At 47.1% G+C, this 14870-nt stretch overlaps 5 protein-coding genes across 5 annotated transcripts; 4 read left to right on the forward strand and 1 right to left on the reverse strand.

The window, feature by feature from the left end:
- Nucleotides 1-200: 200 nt before the first annotated feature.
- Nucleotides 201-1380, forward strand: DFL_007260 (uncharacterized protein; the record flags this gene model as incomplete). The annotated part of the gene is made up of 4 exons (XM_067636815.1): nucleotides 201-279; nucleotides 333-391; nucleotides 461-571; nucleotides 628-1380. 4 exons carry the CDS (start codon nucleotides 201-203, stop codon nucleotides 1378-1380), a joined length of 1002 nt encoding a protein of 333 aa, XP_067488392.1.
- Nucleotides 1381-5897: 4517 nt separating this feature from the next.
- DFL_007261 (uncharacterized protein) lies at nucleotides 5898-7747 on the forward strand (the record flags this gene model as incomplete). The annotated part of the gene is made up of 3 exons (XM_067636816.1): nucleotides 5898-5953; nucleotides 6026-6182; nucleotides 6248-7747. The coding sequence occupies 3 exons, from the start codon at nucleotides 5898-5900 to the stop codon at nucleotides 7745-7747; spliced, it is 1713 nt and encodes a 570-aa protein (XP_067488393.1).
- Nucleotides 7748-8497: 750 nt separating this feature from the next.
- DFL_007262 (uncharacterized protein) lies at nucleotides 8498-9587 on the forward strand (the record flags this gene model as incomplete). Its single annotated transcript, XM_067636817.1, has 3 exons — nucleotides 8498-8613; nucleotides 8739-9180; nucleotides 9240-9587. The coding sequence occupies 3 exons, from the start codon at nucleotides 8498-8500 to the stop codon at nucleotides 9585-9587; spliced, it is 906 nt and encodes a 301-aa protein (XP_067488394.1).
- Nucleotides 9588-9854: 267 nt separating this feature from the next.
- DFL_007263 (uncharacterized protein) lies at nucleotides 9855-10222 on the reverse strand (the record flags this gene model as incomplete). Its single annotated transcript, XM_067636818.1, has 3 exons — nucleotides 9855-9943; nucleotides 10012-10123; nucleotides 10196-10222. 3 exons carry the CDS (start codon nucleotides 10220-10222, stop codon nucleotides 9855-9857), a joined length of 228 nt encoding a protein of 75 aa, XP_067488395.1.
- A 1135-nt stretch (nucleotides 10223-11357) lies between these two features.
- On the forward strand, nucleotides 11358-14244 carry DFL_007264 (uncharacterized protein; the record flags this gene model as incomplete). The annotated part of the gene is made up of 16 exons (XM_067636819.1): nucleotides 11358-11597; nucleotides 11670-11713; nucleotides 11792-11797; nucleotides 11933-11978; nucleotides 12044-12087; nucleotides 12163-12380; nucleotides 12446-12552; nucleotides 12613-12725; nucleotides 12806-12827; nucleotides 12885-13003; nucleotides 13062-13111; nucleotides 13172-13226; nucleotides 13281-13506; nucleotides 13566-13623; nucleotides 13679-13760; nucleotides 13839-14244. 16 exons carry the CDS (start codon nucleotides 11358-11360, stop codon nucleotides 14242-14244), a joined length of 1836 nt encoding a protein of 611 aa, XP_067488396.1.
- Nucleotides 14245-14870: the final 626 nt, after the last annotated feature.

Consider the following 14870-nt stretch of genomic DNA (forward strand, 5'->3'; position numbering starts at 1 on the left):
TGGTGGATTGTTCGAAGGACCGATGTTAAAGAATCGAAGGTTGCAAATGCTAGCTAGAATTTTTTTAGGCGACAAGAAAAATCTTTTTAAGCCGCATAAAACCACCACGCGAAAATCACATCCGAGCAAACAACATGTGGTGACGCAGAAACATCTCCAACCGACGATGAAGATACGGTTATACGAATACACAATCAGTGATGTTCTACGACTTGAACATCCCGTGGACGTCGAAAGATGACCCTGAGCTGGCCAGGACGGTTGCCTTTCTTGATGAGCGTGCGTGAATCGTTCTTAAACTGGTTACTCATGATCGCTAACGCTGGTGATAGTGGGATATAATGTAGTCGCACTCAACCAGACCATTGCGGGGAAAATTCCATCAAAGATAGTATACGCACCTGTTATCATTTAGAATACCGCGATCACGGAATACAAGGCTTACGAAATCTACAACAAGGCCGGCATCGCCAATCTGATACCTGAGAATCCGTTCCCAGATCACCCCAGCATCCGCTTTCTTCGGCGCGTTACGATCATTTTAGACGACCCTTCGCAGAACTATGGATTGGTACGAACCTAATTTTATCAATCACAGTCATAGTTTAGAAACTAAAAAAATACTAGACCTCGCTATCAAACAACTTTGACATCGTCGCCGTCCGTCCCACAGACGAAAAACTTCTCCTCCAAGCTTGCACCAGCCTCGAATGCGACTTGATATCCCTGGACTTATCAATACGCCATCCATACCATTTCAAATACAAAGTCCTCGGCCAGGCTATATCACGCGGTATTCGTTTTGAAATTACGTATTCAGCATCAGTAAACGAAAGCAACGCTCGAAGAAACCTACTTTCAAATGCGGCTGCACTAACTAGGGCAACAAAGGGGAAGGGAATAGTCATAAGTTCAGAAGCAAGAAAGGCGATGCTTTGTCGGGCACCATTCGACGTCATCAACTTAGCAACATTATGGGGTTTGAACCAAGAGAAAGGAAGGGAGGCGATCGCAAATGGGCCCAGAGCGGTGATGATACAAGCGAAGATGAAGAGACAATCGTTTAGAGGCGTAATTGATGTCGTGGAAGGCGGTGGCGTTCCAAAATCAACTCCGAAAGAAGTGGCAAAAACGACTATATCTCAAAAAGCGCCAGTGAAGCGAAAAGCCGAAGTTGGTGATAATAACGGTACGGCAGTTGAGACCGCGACGGATTCACCCCAACCAGCTGAAAGTGCGAAGCTGGGCGGAGAAGCAACACCCGGTGAATGTAGTGAGACTCGGCCTACGAAGAAGCAACGGAAGAAAGAAATGCAAGCAGCGAAGAAAGCTGCAAAGAACACTCTCTCGGGCAGCGTCGGAGGTGAATGGTTACGATAACCCCGATATTATTATCCTTATTTGGCATACAAGACCGCCGGATATGTATTTCATTAGGCGACTTGAAAGGATCAATGGAGTTACGGTGCTCTATTTTCACTGAAGCGATCGCATAATAGTCCGGGATATCGATGTGTATGTAACATGTAATTCATATTCAGCTGTTCATGATCGATGAGGGACAAGAGTTTGGGGTTGCGATGCATTCGATTCGATGCATCTGCGGTTTAAGCCATTCAGAGCTCATTGTCGTGCATACCAAATCGACAAACACACGCGGGGGCACAGTATTATTAGAAACGATGCGATTAGCTATAAATAAGCATGGATGTTTTGGCAAGCTACTCGTGCCGGAAGGGTTCCTGCATAAGCTAGCGGTCGACAGCTGCATGCTGTGAGCGGGGTCGCTGGTTAACCGGCTCAACTGCGCGAGTTGATATCGCCGCGATGCATCCGTGTGCCAACGGTGGCCCAAGCTCTTGTTAAGAGCTTGTTAATTGGGGTCACCGATATAGAGTTCCATCGAGTCGGAGTCTGTGATAGTTAATTGAGAATGATTATAATATTACAATATAACCTGATATATAAGCATTCAATTGCATTGGACGGATTTAGATTCTCTCCGGCTGATGCCACCCCGCTTTCGGCCACTGGATTGAATTGAAAGAGTCGAATCCCCTATAGGTCATGATGATGTACAGGTACATGTATATACCTGCGCATAGCTACCGATTGGCTATAGCCATCAGTAGCTAGGTGTCGAACAATCGAAGAATATTCGATATAATATCAGGTGACGGATGTTTCTAGGCCTGAAACGAACGGGCATCTGTGCTTGTGGCACGGAAGAGCAAGGGAAGATCAGAGCAAGGGAAGAGAGCCCGGGGTAGCTCAGAAGCTAACTAACCTGCGGATAAAAATAGAACCCACGTTGGATCCGATTCAAGAGAGCATTCGTTCTGCAAGTACCCTGATCCTGTCGTCAGCATGCGTGTGGAGAGACCTGGTGGTACAACATGCTCACCACAATCTCGACATCGATTTCCACATCATGCCCCCGTGCTCTACCCCCTGGTGAGAACCAAGTGCAAATATTTGAGTACCTGGGCAAGCACGTAGGAGTTTAGTGGCTTATATATCCGACGGCGGGATGGAATTTCGAACTCGTCGAGGTGGGTCCAACGGCTCTCTATGTAGAGTTCTAAATTTAGGACATGGGAATGTGTTGTGGTGTGTCAAACACACGACACAAACTAGCACCAGCATTACGACCTGTCTTGGTGGTCCGACTCGAGTTAATGCAATTGGGAAACCTCGACAATGCAACAGAATGAAGATTCAATTCAACGGTTAGAAACAGCACAAGTCTGTTGGGGCTCTGCTCTGCTGTATACTACCTACTCTGTCGATAAACTATTGTCAAGTGAGGCTTAGCTTGGCTTAGCCTATAACCTCTCAAGTGCAAGCCCGATTCCGTGAACGCTAGTACAAGCAAGACGAGCCTACGATCCACCCATCCGCAACCCGAGCCGTCGAGTGTTAACTTTGCGCCATCGCCCAGCCCGCATCTCGCAGAATCTGGAATGTTACCAAGTGCATACGGAGGCCGGAGGAAACCGTAGTGAGAAACAGGATTCACTATAAAAATTTATAATCCGTCTGTCAGGCTAACCAGGTCTACCGGATATTCCAAGCGGACGATTGTGCCGCCAGGCGTTTTAAATGTTTGACTAGCACCATTTAGTCCCTTCGTCAAAGTTCGGTCGCCTCTGGCTCAAGCTGTTCTCCGGGACTGAGCCAGATTCGTTAATTGATAGTGTTCCCATCCATGGCGGGTTGATTCACGGCGATGCATGTTGAATTTCCCAGAAAGCTTGACAAGCACACGAATTCCATCATCGTAATGTTACTACGAAAGCCAATCAGCATCCTCTGTGGCGTCCGGAACATCAGAGGCTCTAATGGATGCTGACGAATGATATGCACCCGTTCGCTTCGCTGTTGGCTGGCCGAAGTAGGCTCTCGAATCACATGGGCAGGATACAAGCGCCGGCGCACCAAACATGCATAGCAGGGTTGGATTCTGTTGGTTTGCTCTCGCCTTGGCGATTCCCAAAAGGACGTCCAGAATATTAATCCATGAAGGTTTTTTTCCTCTAGGATGAAAAGGGAGGAGAAGAAAAAAAAAGCCATATTCGGGAAGCCACACCGCTTTTGGCATCCAGGTGTCCGCCAGACAATTGAATGTACCTCAAACACGGGTTGCGTCTAAATCCCGTCACTTTCTGCGCGGATGAAATCAGAGAGAGGACCAGGGGTTTGCCGAAATTATCATGAGTTCAACCACCTGCTGAGTTGAGGAACTCGAGCCTGTGAAATTACAGAAGGCCTGGCGAACGTTGTGATGATACATATGGCGTCTAGTCGACACCGCCTGCCTACTGCTCTTCAAGTGCGTTCGAGAATAACCAGTTGTCTCGTGAACTCCAGAGATGGTAAGCAGTCGCATCCATCTCTGAGGATGTAGACAAAGATGTACTAGTACATCAGATTGGCCGAGGTCCGTAATGAAGCCGTCAGGGATGTATCCCACCCCAACCGTCCAAAGCCCCCGAAGCAATTTGGTACCTGAACATCTTTGCACTGATGCCCTAACCGCAAGTGGTCCGACCCACTGCAGCTTGCCTGTCTTTGGCCTGTCCGTCCTGTCCATGTCAAAAATCTCTTTTTCGTTTTTACCCTTCCATTTTCTTTCTTTTGCGCGTGTGCACCCCTTTGGCAGACGGTGTTTCTAAATATAAACCCGCCCGTCGCTCTCCTTCTTCCTTTCCCACTCTTTGCCTTTCTTCTCCCGCTCCCGCTTACAGTGCTATTCTGGTCGGTCCTTCCCACCAAAATAACTCCAGCAGCACCGCTTTTTCCTTCCCCAGTTAAAGCCCTCTCGGTCTATAAGGACACAAGGTGTCGCCTGCATGGTGTTTCTAAAAATTCATACAAGCACTCTAACCTTAGAAGCATCTGTTCCCCATAACCCAAATTCCACCCCATCTTTGTTCTAATAACATTTACCCCCCAGTCGCTCGTACCTTACCTTTCTTTTTGGACCGCATTCAGACCCTGGGCTGCCGGTTTTAAGTGTAACAAGCAGAGTGTGTGGGTTTCTATCGATAGAGCCCACGGTCATCCGGATTCGATCACCAAAAGATCACAAAGGTTAGTTCCATCCCATACTTTTTCACACCCTCATATGCTTTGATTCGTTGGAAAAAATTTTGGTGAAGTTTGGAACCTACAGTGCCTCATGTTCAAGCCCACCTTTCAAGCTGTTCCATATTTTAGTGTGGTCTTCTGTTAGTTCACATCCCAGAGCTCCATCGGTCCCTACATCATCGTATATAGATAGATGGTATACCCCTCTCCATCCTCATTACGCAAATCCCCTTTGCCTTGTTTTTTTATTTTATTGTATTTTGCCATCTTGCATTCCTGTCGTCATTCTTCAGGTTAACGTTATTTTTACTTCGTATAACATTTTTTTTTTTTTTTTATTAAAATTATTTTTTTTCCTCCGATTCTTACTTCCTTTGTCTCCATTAGACTACTGTAATCCATTTCCATTGTTTCTTCTTCCTCTTCTTCCTTTCTCGGAAAAGCCTTTTTCTTTTCTTCGGCGTTGTGATACGAGAGCTGCCGTACATACCACCACCACCACCACTCCCACATGCACAAACGTTGGGAAGGTTGTAATAGTAATAACGTTGTCGTCTTCCGTCGCGCAGATTTCGCATTCGCATTTGCATAGAGCACGAGGCATCCAGAATATCGAGTCGCCATCCTTTTATTACATTTTGGGTTCTCTGTTTCAAACGAATATCTGCCCCCTGCAGCTTTTGCATCGCGCATTCGTTTAGCTCGGGCATCATTGTTATCATCGCAATCGTCGTCGCAAACACCTTTTTCGACCAACCCTAAAGAGCTGAATCAACAGCGCTGGTCCAACAGTTGCAGTCACATTCTTGTTAACTCACTCGATCAGTGCGGTGGAAAACCAAGTTGTTACCATTGCTGGAGAAATACAACATAATAGCCACCTATTTTCAGCCCTGAGCGGTTTCTTTATAGCGTGACCTGCGTGGATCCGCCACGAGTTCTGGCCTATCTCCAATCTTGGACCGACGTTGCTTGCGCCTATCGGGCAATTTGTCATAAATAAGGACAATAATACTTAAGGTCGCCGATCTAACCTTCCGACCGAAAAATAGATTCGTCCCGTTCCGCACCACACTACATCGTCATATTTACCAATAGTGCCCTAAGTTTAGCTTAAACCTCGGGTTCTTGGTACTCCTATTTTCAAACACAACTTCCGGCCAGTTAACAGGCCGCGCCTCTCACCGCTCGCCAGGAACCATTGCGGTCCTCGAGTCGGTAGGTTCTCAGCCCTTTTCTAGAATCTGTCGACCGATAGGTCTCAAGTATTCCCGGCATCCACACCTTATTCTTATAATTCAAACACGATGGGACGACGTAAGATCGAGATCAAAGCTATCAAGGATGATAGGAATCGTTCGGTGTATGTGTGACCCCAATTGACAAGATTCAGCAGATGGTCGGGGTGGCTACTGACATCATATGATTTCCGCAGAACATTCTTGAAGAGGAAAGGTGGTCTGTTTAAGAAGGCTTACGAGCTTTCTGTGCTATGTTCCGCCGATGTTGCTATTGTTATTTTCGGTAATAATAAGAAACTCTACGAGTTTTCTTCAAACTCCATCGACGACATCTTAGACAGAAGGCAATACGTAAGTTGATATATTCCACAGGATCCTTGGATGGAAAACCTGGTCGGCTAACGTGCTGAATATAGTTTGGTGCGCCTCACGAGAGGAAGGGACCCGATGACTACGTTAACAAAAATGGAAACAGCGAAGGCGAAGATGACGATGACGAGCCAGTCGAGATGAACGGCATACGGCAATCTAATTCCCCACCCATGCACAACCGTACAAACTCCATGGGCTACAACATGGCTGTCCCCATGGGTGCTCGTCACTTAACTCCTGGACCTGGTCCTCACTCCCGCCCACTCAGTCGTAACGCTCCACATCCCCACCAAAGACACATGTCTGGAGGTGCTATCATCGGACCAAACGGACAGCCGATACATCCGGGGATAGGGCAGCCGAATGGCTTCAACTATGTCAATCAGTTCAACCCAGCTGTCACCCAAGCCCAAGTCACCACCATTCCTCCCGGTTTTAGCTTCAATTCGAACGCCCCTCACCCAGGCGGCGCCGCGGCTTTTTTACAGCAGCAGCAGCAGCAGCACGAGACTATGTTGAGGCGCCAATCGATGCCTAGCTCTCTCCCACAGCAAGTTCCCCAGCATCAGCATGAACAACAGGTCCCTCCTCATATCATACCTGATCACCCTACTACTACTACTACTACTACTCAGCATCAGCCACAGATTCAGGTTGCCAATGACCAACCTATGATGAATGGCGAAGAGCAAGATGAAATGGTTGAGGATCCACCAGCTTCGGACGGTATTACACGGCTCCGGACCAAATCCAGAAGCATCTTCACCCCAATTGCTGGAGATTCCTCACTACTTGCTCAACATTGGTTTGGGCCGGACCGGTCTCCTATCAGATCCAACTCGATTGACGTTGGGGCCATGGCGAGGAAGAATGCTGCCGGAGAAGCTTTAATAAAGAACGAAGCGAACGGCTCGACACCAGCCAATGAGGACGATCCGAAGGCACTCCCCTTGATTAGGACGGGCACCGGAGAGATCGGACCCCCGACTCGTACTCCATCCATGATCAGTACGCCAGGGGGTGGTCTAAAGCGCCCGGTTCTTAAGGTCCAGATTCCTAATGATGAAGAGGAGGATGCTAATACCAACACGGGTGGCACTTCTCCGAATAACTCTGGTTTAACTGCCGATCCTGTTTCCGCACGCCCGCATGAACCTCTCCCACCCGGTGCCGTTCTCCCACCACCCTCTCCGAGCGTTGGGAACAGTGCTCCGTTGAGTGCCGGTGGTTCCGGCCCTCCAAATCCGTTCGCTCGCCCAGCTCCTACCTCTGCTGCAAACAACTTATTAGATCAGACTCCGATCTCGGCTCTCCCTAGCAGATTCGTAGAGAATATGCTTCCATCTCCCTCTGCCTTCTTCGCTGCCGATTGGACGACCACTGGTTTGCGTGGTGACGATAATCTTTTGCCGAGCCCACTTAACTTCAAAACTCCTACAATTGGTCGAATGTTTGACGAGGATAACACTGCTTCGAAGCGGAAGTCGCCTGATACGATGGAGGTTGATTCCGGATCAACTGCCAGCAAGAGGGTGAAGACCTAAATGCTATCTTCGGTACGGTTGCTTCCGATTCGGACGTTACGTTACGCTTTTACACGGGACCCTGTTTCTGCTGTTCCTTCTATTGTTTTCTTTTTGGACTTCTTCCTTGATGATTGCGGAAGACGTCCAACAACCTGGGTTCATTTCCTTTTACCAAAATATACCCTCTTTTAGTAAATGCATTCCATGGAGTTTTTCTTAAGGGAGTTTTATGATTGCTGCTTTTCCTATAGGTACCCTTTCCCTAATTGACTGTCAATGTCTCTCCAGGCACTCTCAATTGACATCGTCGCTCTGTACCGACGACCTTTACCTATATATTTTTTTAAAACTCCTTCAATTCTGTAGCTTGTCTTAGTAAACAACTCCCCCCTTTCTTTATACTCAAATAATTCATTTCGTCCCAAAATACTTTTTATCCTGTTCATTCCATTACGCCTGTGAGAGATACATGAAAAAACCAAGACCGATAGCATTCTGCTTTAAATTTACCCTGACCTATCCCGAATATAACAATACCACGTAGAATACAGTATCGCATACATATAGCCATTCCAAACACCATCCCTTGTAATACGTGACACTGTAAATTACACAATCCTCGCGCACCCTGCCAAAACTTCCATGGATCTATTCTCGTTGGTCGCATATAGAACGTGTTGCATTTTTTACACTGGGTTTCGCAAATTTTATCGAAAACCACGACCGCCCCGTCCAGCCTGTCTCACCAATTCACCCCCCCCCCACAGAATGTCGCTTTCAAGGCCATTGATCGTTAAACAGGCGTCATCAAGCCTCCGAGGGCTCGTGGGGACTCAACCTGTCGGACAACTATCCACAAACCCTATCCAGGCCACACTAAACTTGTAAGTCCCGAGAACTACCACCCCACGTGGCGCCGCATACCTTGTTCGCTCATTCATCATTCTCTATCTCCTGGGTTTTAGGCCGTGAAGACCCCGTTCACTTACATCGTGGAAAATAATTCTAGCTCAAATCGCCACCCATACCATGGACTGCCACGACTACCGTTTGTCCGATCTACCCGGACCATCTCCACCACCCCGGTATTCTTAAAGAAGAACAGGGGACCTACGAATCTAAAAGATGAAGCACCGGAGCAGTACTCGCGTAAGGGAAAACCGAACCCTGCTCACACCGCCGCGGCGGCAGAAACACCCAACGATGATCCGTATAACTTTAAGAAATTCGATGATTCGGTAAAACATGCTGTGGATGGGTGTAAAACAGAGATTCAGCATCTGAAGAGTTTTAGCGGGAGGGTCGATCCTAGCGTTGTTGAGAACCTGATGGTTACTATCTCGCAGGGGAAGAAGGAGGACGGTGGGAAGGAGGTCAAGTTGAGGTTGAGCGAGCTTGCGCACGTGGCGCCCAAGGGGAGGGAGTTCATTTTGACGGTTAACGATGAGAGTGTATGGCATCCTATCCTTTATTAACGTTTTTGGAGATTGCTGATATGGAGGTGGTATAGTTCGTGAACAACATCAAGAACACCGTTCTGGCGCAGATGTCGATGAACCCCCAGCCGGTTTCTCCGAATACACCGAATATCCTCAAGGTTCCCATCCCAATGCCGACGAAAGAATCACGACAAAACACTGTGACACTGGTACAAAAGGCCGGACAGAAATGGCTAGACAAGGTACAATACATCAGAGGAGCGCATTTCTCACATCTTGAGAAGCTCAAGAAGGCCGGAACGGCGAGACCTGATGATGTTAAAAAGGCGGAAAAGAAGCTACAGGAAAAGCTAGACAGGACGAACAAAGAGCTAAAGCAGCTCATCGAAAAGGCCAAACAGGATGTTTTGCAAAGTTAATAGAGTGCGAGTACTTGGAAGTATTTGGAAGCTCATCGCCCCAGTCTTGACGTGCGAGCGCCGATGGAGGCAAAGTGTCACCGTGCCTGGTGATGTATCGATGCATTTGCTATATACTCTGATAGATGCATGTTTGTACCTAATTATTATGCTCGCAGCATTAATTGTATGCGGTATAACCTCCAGCGCCTGTTTAGAGATGCCCATATCCCCCGGTATGATACATTCGCCCTAAAGTATTTCGAAAGAAGATGCCAGAGCAGGTGGTCATCTTTGAGCACTTGGCGGTTTTGGCTTGATCTCTCCCACCGCAACCGCAGCCTCCTGGATGACTTCTCCCCATTGTCTGCTCAGTTCTGCGGTAGGTATGTTAGGTATATCGGTATATTGTGAAACGAATAGATAGAGCAAACAAAATACCAACCTGTGACGGTCCTAGCGTTCTCTCCCATTGCTTTCGCATCATTCTCAATCGCGTCAACAAATTGCCTCACAGACTCCAACGTTGCGCGTAAAACGCGTAGCGAATCAAGTTCCTAAAATAACCGTCGAACGTTATATTAAGGCTACCAGCAAGCGCATGGCGATGGCAATTCAGAAAAACCGACCGTTTGAAGATCCGCCTCGCTGGGCATCGTGATTTTGAGGCGGTCTGGAATGTCAACGTGATATTCCGGGAGTGTTTAAATTGCATGGACGGCGTGCCAGCGGCTGCAGGGCAAAGCGCAAGACCGCCGAGGGATGGATGTTCGATGACCAGGAGACAACATCGGCAACAACACACTTTCAGATCTATTCGTAGCTCGAACGGTCCTCGTGGTCGGATAATCAAATGCTTTCCACGATCTGCTAGGTTCAAGGGTCAGTAGTTAGCAAGGCTACACACGGGCCAATGCCTTATTTGTATACCGGATCATATGGGTTACATCAACGTCCTTGACATCGACGGCATTTCGTGCTCCCACCCTGTTGGTCTAAGATTATATAAGCTTATTTCAACCGAGTTATCCGCATATCTCAAAGCGGCAAAACGGGTCCGCATTGCTGTTGTGAAAAGAAAAATGATCAGGTGGCCCTTGCCAGTCAAGAATGCTCGCGGGCTCGTCCGAATCCCCAGTCAGGTTTTAAGTTCTTAGATTTTCCGGGGTTACGACTCATCTCCTCATTAAGGACCCACATGGCCCACATGTTTGTACCGTTATACCTAGAAGTTCGTTATCGGGACAGTTGGATTCTGCGATTGTACCATAGCACCCGGGTTGAGACATTAAAAGATGAAAGACTATCGCTACGATCATGCATGTTTTTTTTTTTTTCTGCCGTTGGTAGCCACCATTGGTTCGGTAGGCATGTATCATATATGCAGCCGATAATATACGATCTCAGGACCGCGAACGCCCTGGACAGTTCGCCCGAAGAATTTGCTTAAGCCTTTCTTTTGCATCATTATTGTGGCTGTTGGTTGGTTGGTTCGCCGTTTGGTGATTGATTCACCGGTAGCTCTAAAGCTACGGGTCTTTTGCCGTTTCCCGACAAGAGCATTTAGGGCGCCATCGGCGCAGAGTGCCTGGTTAGCTCCGGCGGAGGACTTGGGTCGAGAGGAATTGATAATAGCTTGGGAAGTTCCTGATTTTTTACGGGTCTTTAAAATAATTTTTCCTCTCACTTCTATTTTTTTATTTTTATTCTCTTATGAATGCATCTTTCAACTATTGTTGCAACGTTTACGACTTAACGACTTGAGACCTCTTTCGCGATTTTGGAGTTAGGATGGGAGAGACGGATCCAGAGAAGCTGGCTGCGGCAACAGGCGAAGACGCTACGGTTCTGCAACTGTCAAACGACGTATCGGCCTCCAGCGATCATAATGGAAACCATTCAACGGGGAGCGAAGGAAGTAGTAGTGAGCAAGAGGCAGTCGGAACAGAATTACGGCCTATCAATTCCGTCACTGCAAGTTATGAAGCGGCAGATACTAAAACTAAGGTCATAATCGTCAGTGCTTTATGCGTAAGTTTTTTTATTTTTCTGATTTGACTTGTACATCATCGGATATACCCGCTGATGCAGAAATTACAACAGATGAATCTGTTTTTATGTGCACTGGACCAGACCATCGTATCAACGTGAGTTCTCGCGCTACTCTCTACCCCTATTTCGAAAGGCCGTGTTCCTGACATTTTAATTTTTTGATATCATATTAGTGCGCTGTGAGTATCCAAATCAATTAGATAATTCTGGGAACGCTGGAAATACGCACGGGCCATCCGTCTCAACACGGAAGGTTGCCACACGACAATTTTGATATTTGGAATGAATCAGGATCTGATATATTCATGAGAAAGACCTGCGATAGTTGAAGACCTCGGGGGGGATGTTGCGTATTCATGGGTATATTGTATTTGTCGATCTATATTCACGAACGTTCTTAACCGCTGACACTGTGTAATTTCTAGGTTGGAAGTTCATACCTGATAGCCTCGTCGGCTTTCATCCCGAGGTACGATAATACTTTGACAAAAAGATTAGAGAAAATATATTCCGCGTGTATGACTAACGTGTTATCCCTGTATAGCTGGGGTAAATTCTCCGACATATGGGGTCGAAAACCAGTAATTATGGTTGGGTCGGTGATCTTCCTCGTTGGAAGTATCCTAACTGCCGCCGCGAAGGACATGGGAACCCTTATTGCCGGCCGTACAATCCAAGGCTTTGGTGGAGGCGGTATTATGGTACTAGTTAACATCACTGTTTCCGATATCGTAACTATGAGAGAGCGTGGGAAGTATTTAGGTAATATATTGTTTTTGAAGTAGAATATTTGTGGAACCGGACCTGATATTGGTGTCGTGTAACAGCGGCTGTGGGGGCGACGTGGGCGATCTCCAGCGCCATCGGACCGATTTTGGGGGGCGCTTTTGCTTCTTATGCGTCGTGGAGATGGTGCTTTATTATTAACATACCGGTAAGTGGGCTATCTCAAAAAATCTTTTGAGTGGTTAGATTGACATATTATCCGGTATAGATTGGTCTCATCGCCATGGTTGTTATTTGGTACTTCTTGCATCTACATTCTCCGAAAATCGGTGTCATGGAGGGTCTGAAGCAGGTGGATTGGCTGGGAAGTCTTTTCGCCGTGTAAGTTTTGGATGATGCCCAGCGCTGGAAGATTTTCTCGCATGTCCTTAACCCCCGGCTGACTGTATTTCTCTTTCCAGCGGAGGAACAACTTTGTTTTTGGTAGGCACCACGCAAGGATAGAGAGCATGAATATGCTACTGACGTCGGTTGATTTAGGTCGGTATCGACTCCGGTGGAGTTACCGAGCCTTGGGATAGCCCATTGGTTCTCTGTTGCTTGATAATTGGCGCAACCATGCTCGTATCTCTCATTTTCATCGAATGGAAAGTCACAGCGTAAGGGGCTTCGCCGTATTTCTTGGGGTATGATCCCGTTGCTAACTTGGGCGACTAGGAACCCCATCATGCCTCCGAGAGTATTTGGCCATCGAACAGCACTGGCGAGTAAGCACAGCCTGGCACTTTATATTATATTTCCGATGCGCAATACTAATACGGTATTAGGTTACATGATCTGTTTCTTGCATGCTCAAACTTTCATCGCCGGCGCCTTTTATCTGTAAGATTCCTGCCCCGCAATGCTGAAGCTACTCTTTCTCACTCTGGAATTCAGACCCCTGTACTTCCAATCGGCTCTCGGAAAGTCGCCGTTAATGTCCGGTGTTCTTAACCTACCATTTGTCTTTATGTTGAGCGTAAGTTCGATGGGTACCGGTATTATCATCGCAAAGACTGGAAATTACCGCCCTGTGATGCGAATCGGTTTGGTCTTTATGGCTGCCGGGGCTGGGTCATTCGTGGATTGGGATAGAACGTCTCCGATGGTGAAGATTGTCTTCGTAAGTTTCCACCGCCAATGATACTTTGATCGGACTTGGATACTGACAAGAAATTCTAGTTCCAATTCATTGCCGGCTTCGGTCTTGGACCGAACTTTCAATCTCCGCTTATCGCTAGTATGTGATGTAGAGTTCCCAGCCATGGGCCTGTATTCGCTGACAAGTCGAACAGTCCACAGCACGATCCAACCTACCGATATTGCGGTAGCCACGAGTGCATTCGCATTCATCCGAAACCTCGCGTCTGCTATTGGGTACGTATATAAACAAATCTACCCGAAAACCCAGAAAGAAGGAAGGAAGAGGACCAATCTAATGATGCTTCATACTAGTGTGTCTGTCGGAAATGTCATCTTCGCCAACGAATTTAATCGCAGAATCCCATCTATAATGCAACACCTGACCCCAGAAACCGCACGATTAATCTCAGGGAACGGTGGTGCCTCTAGTACTGGCGCCGTGAGCAGACTGCCGCCAGATCAAAGAATACCGATTCAAGATGCTTATGCGGAATCATTGAGTGTTATGTGGTGGTATTTTGTCGGTATCAGCGTGGCAGCTTTGTTGTTTAGTTTACTTGTGGGGAAGCATACGCTTAGTACAAAGCTGCAGAGTATACAGCCGGCTAAGGCGAGGAAGAAGAGTGAGAAGGTGAAGAAGGGGAAGGAAAATGTAGACGAAGGGGTGGCCGTGGATGAGAAGAGTGGAAGTGGGGAAGTTCCGAATAATGTCGTATAGTTTGTGGGCTGTCTTATACCCTTCAATATAATTGTTCTACATGTATAGCTACAATTTATCTAAAAGTTTGACCTGCGAGCTGTCGAAACCGCTTTATCAGTTGTGTGATCTCGAAATACGGATACTCACGGCTTCGTGTAGGAAGAGACTTGCGTGTTCCTGTATATGTAGCCTACAAACTTTGGTACTAGAGACCCGAGCTAAACTGTTGGCATATACGGGGAGAAGATACCATATCTAGATGTGCCATTTCTGCGTACGTAGTCCGCGGTATTATGGCCTGGTGAGAGTTTCCAAGCTATATATTGATTCCAATTAATTCGAAATACTAGGAGTGTTGTAAAGAAAAAGCATGGAGATATTCCATGAACTGCATCATTTCAGGTTTATGGCTAGCACAAGGGCCGACTTGGGAACCAGCTTGGAAGAGAACCGGGCTGTAGATGACTATTGTGATCGGAATGATCAGTGTTCGAACTTGTGTTTGGTGTGGTATTTGTTGAGTTTCCTGATATGGAATAATCGATGATCCGAAGCTGGTTAGTGTGGCGCCAAAAAAGTAAAAAAGGCAGAAATTCGACTCGGCCAAAATCCTCAAACTGAGATCAAAAAATTATCAGACCCTC

This window comes from Arthrobotrys flagrans (genome assembly GCF_004000055.1).
Source record: "Arthrobotrys flagrans strain CBS H-5679 chromosome Unknown unitig_8, whole genome shotgun sequence".
NCBI lineage: Eukaryota > Fungi > Ascomycota > Orbiliomycetes > Orbiliales > Orbiliaceae > Arthrobotrys > Arthrobotrys flagrans.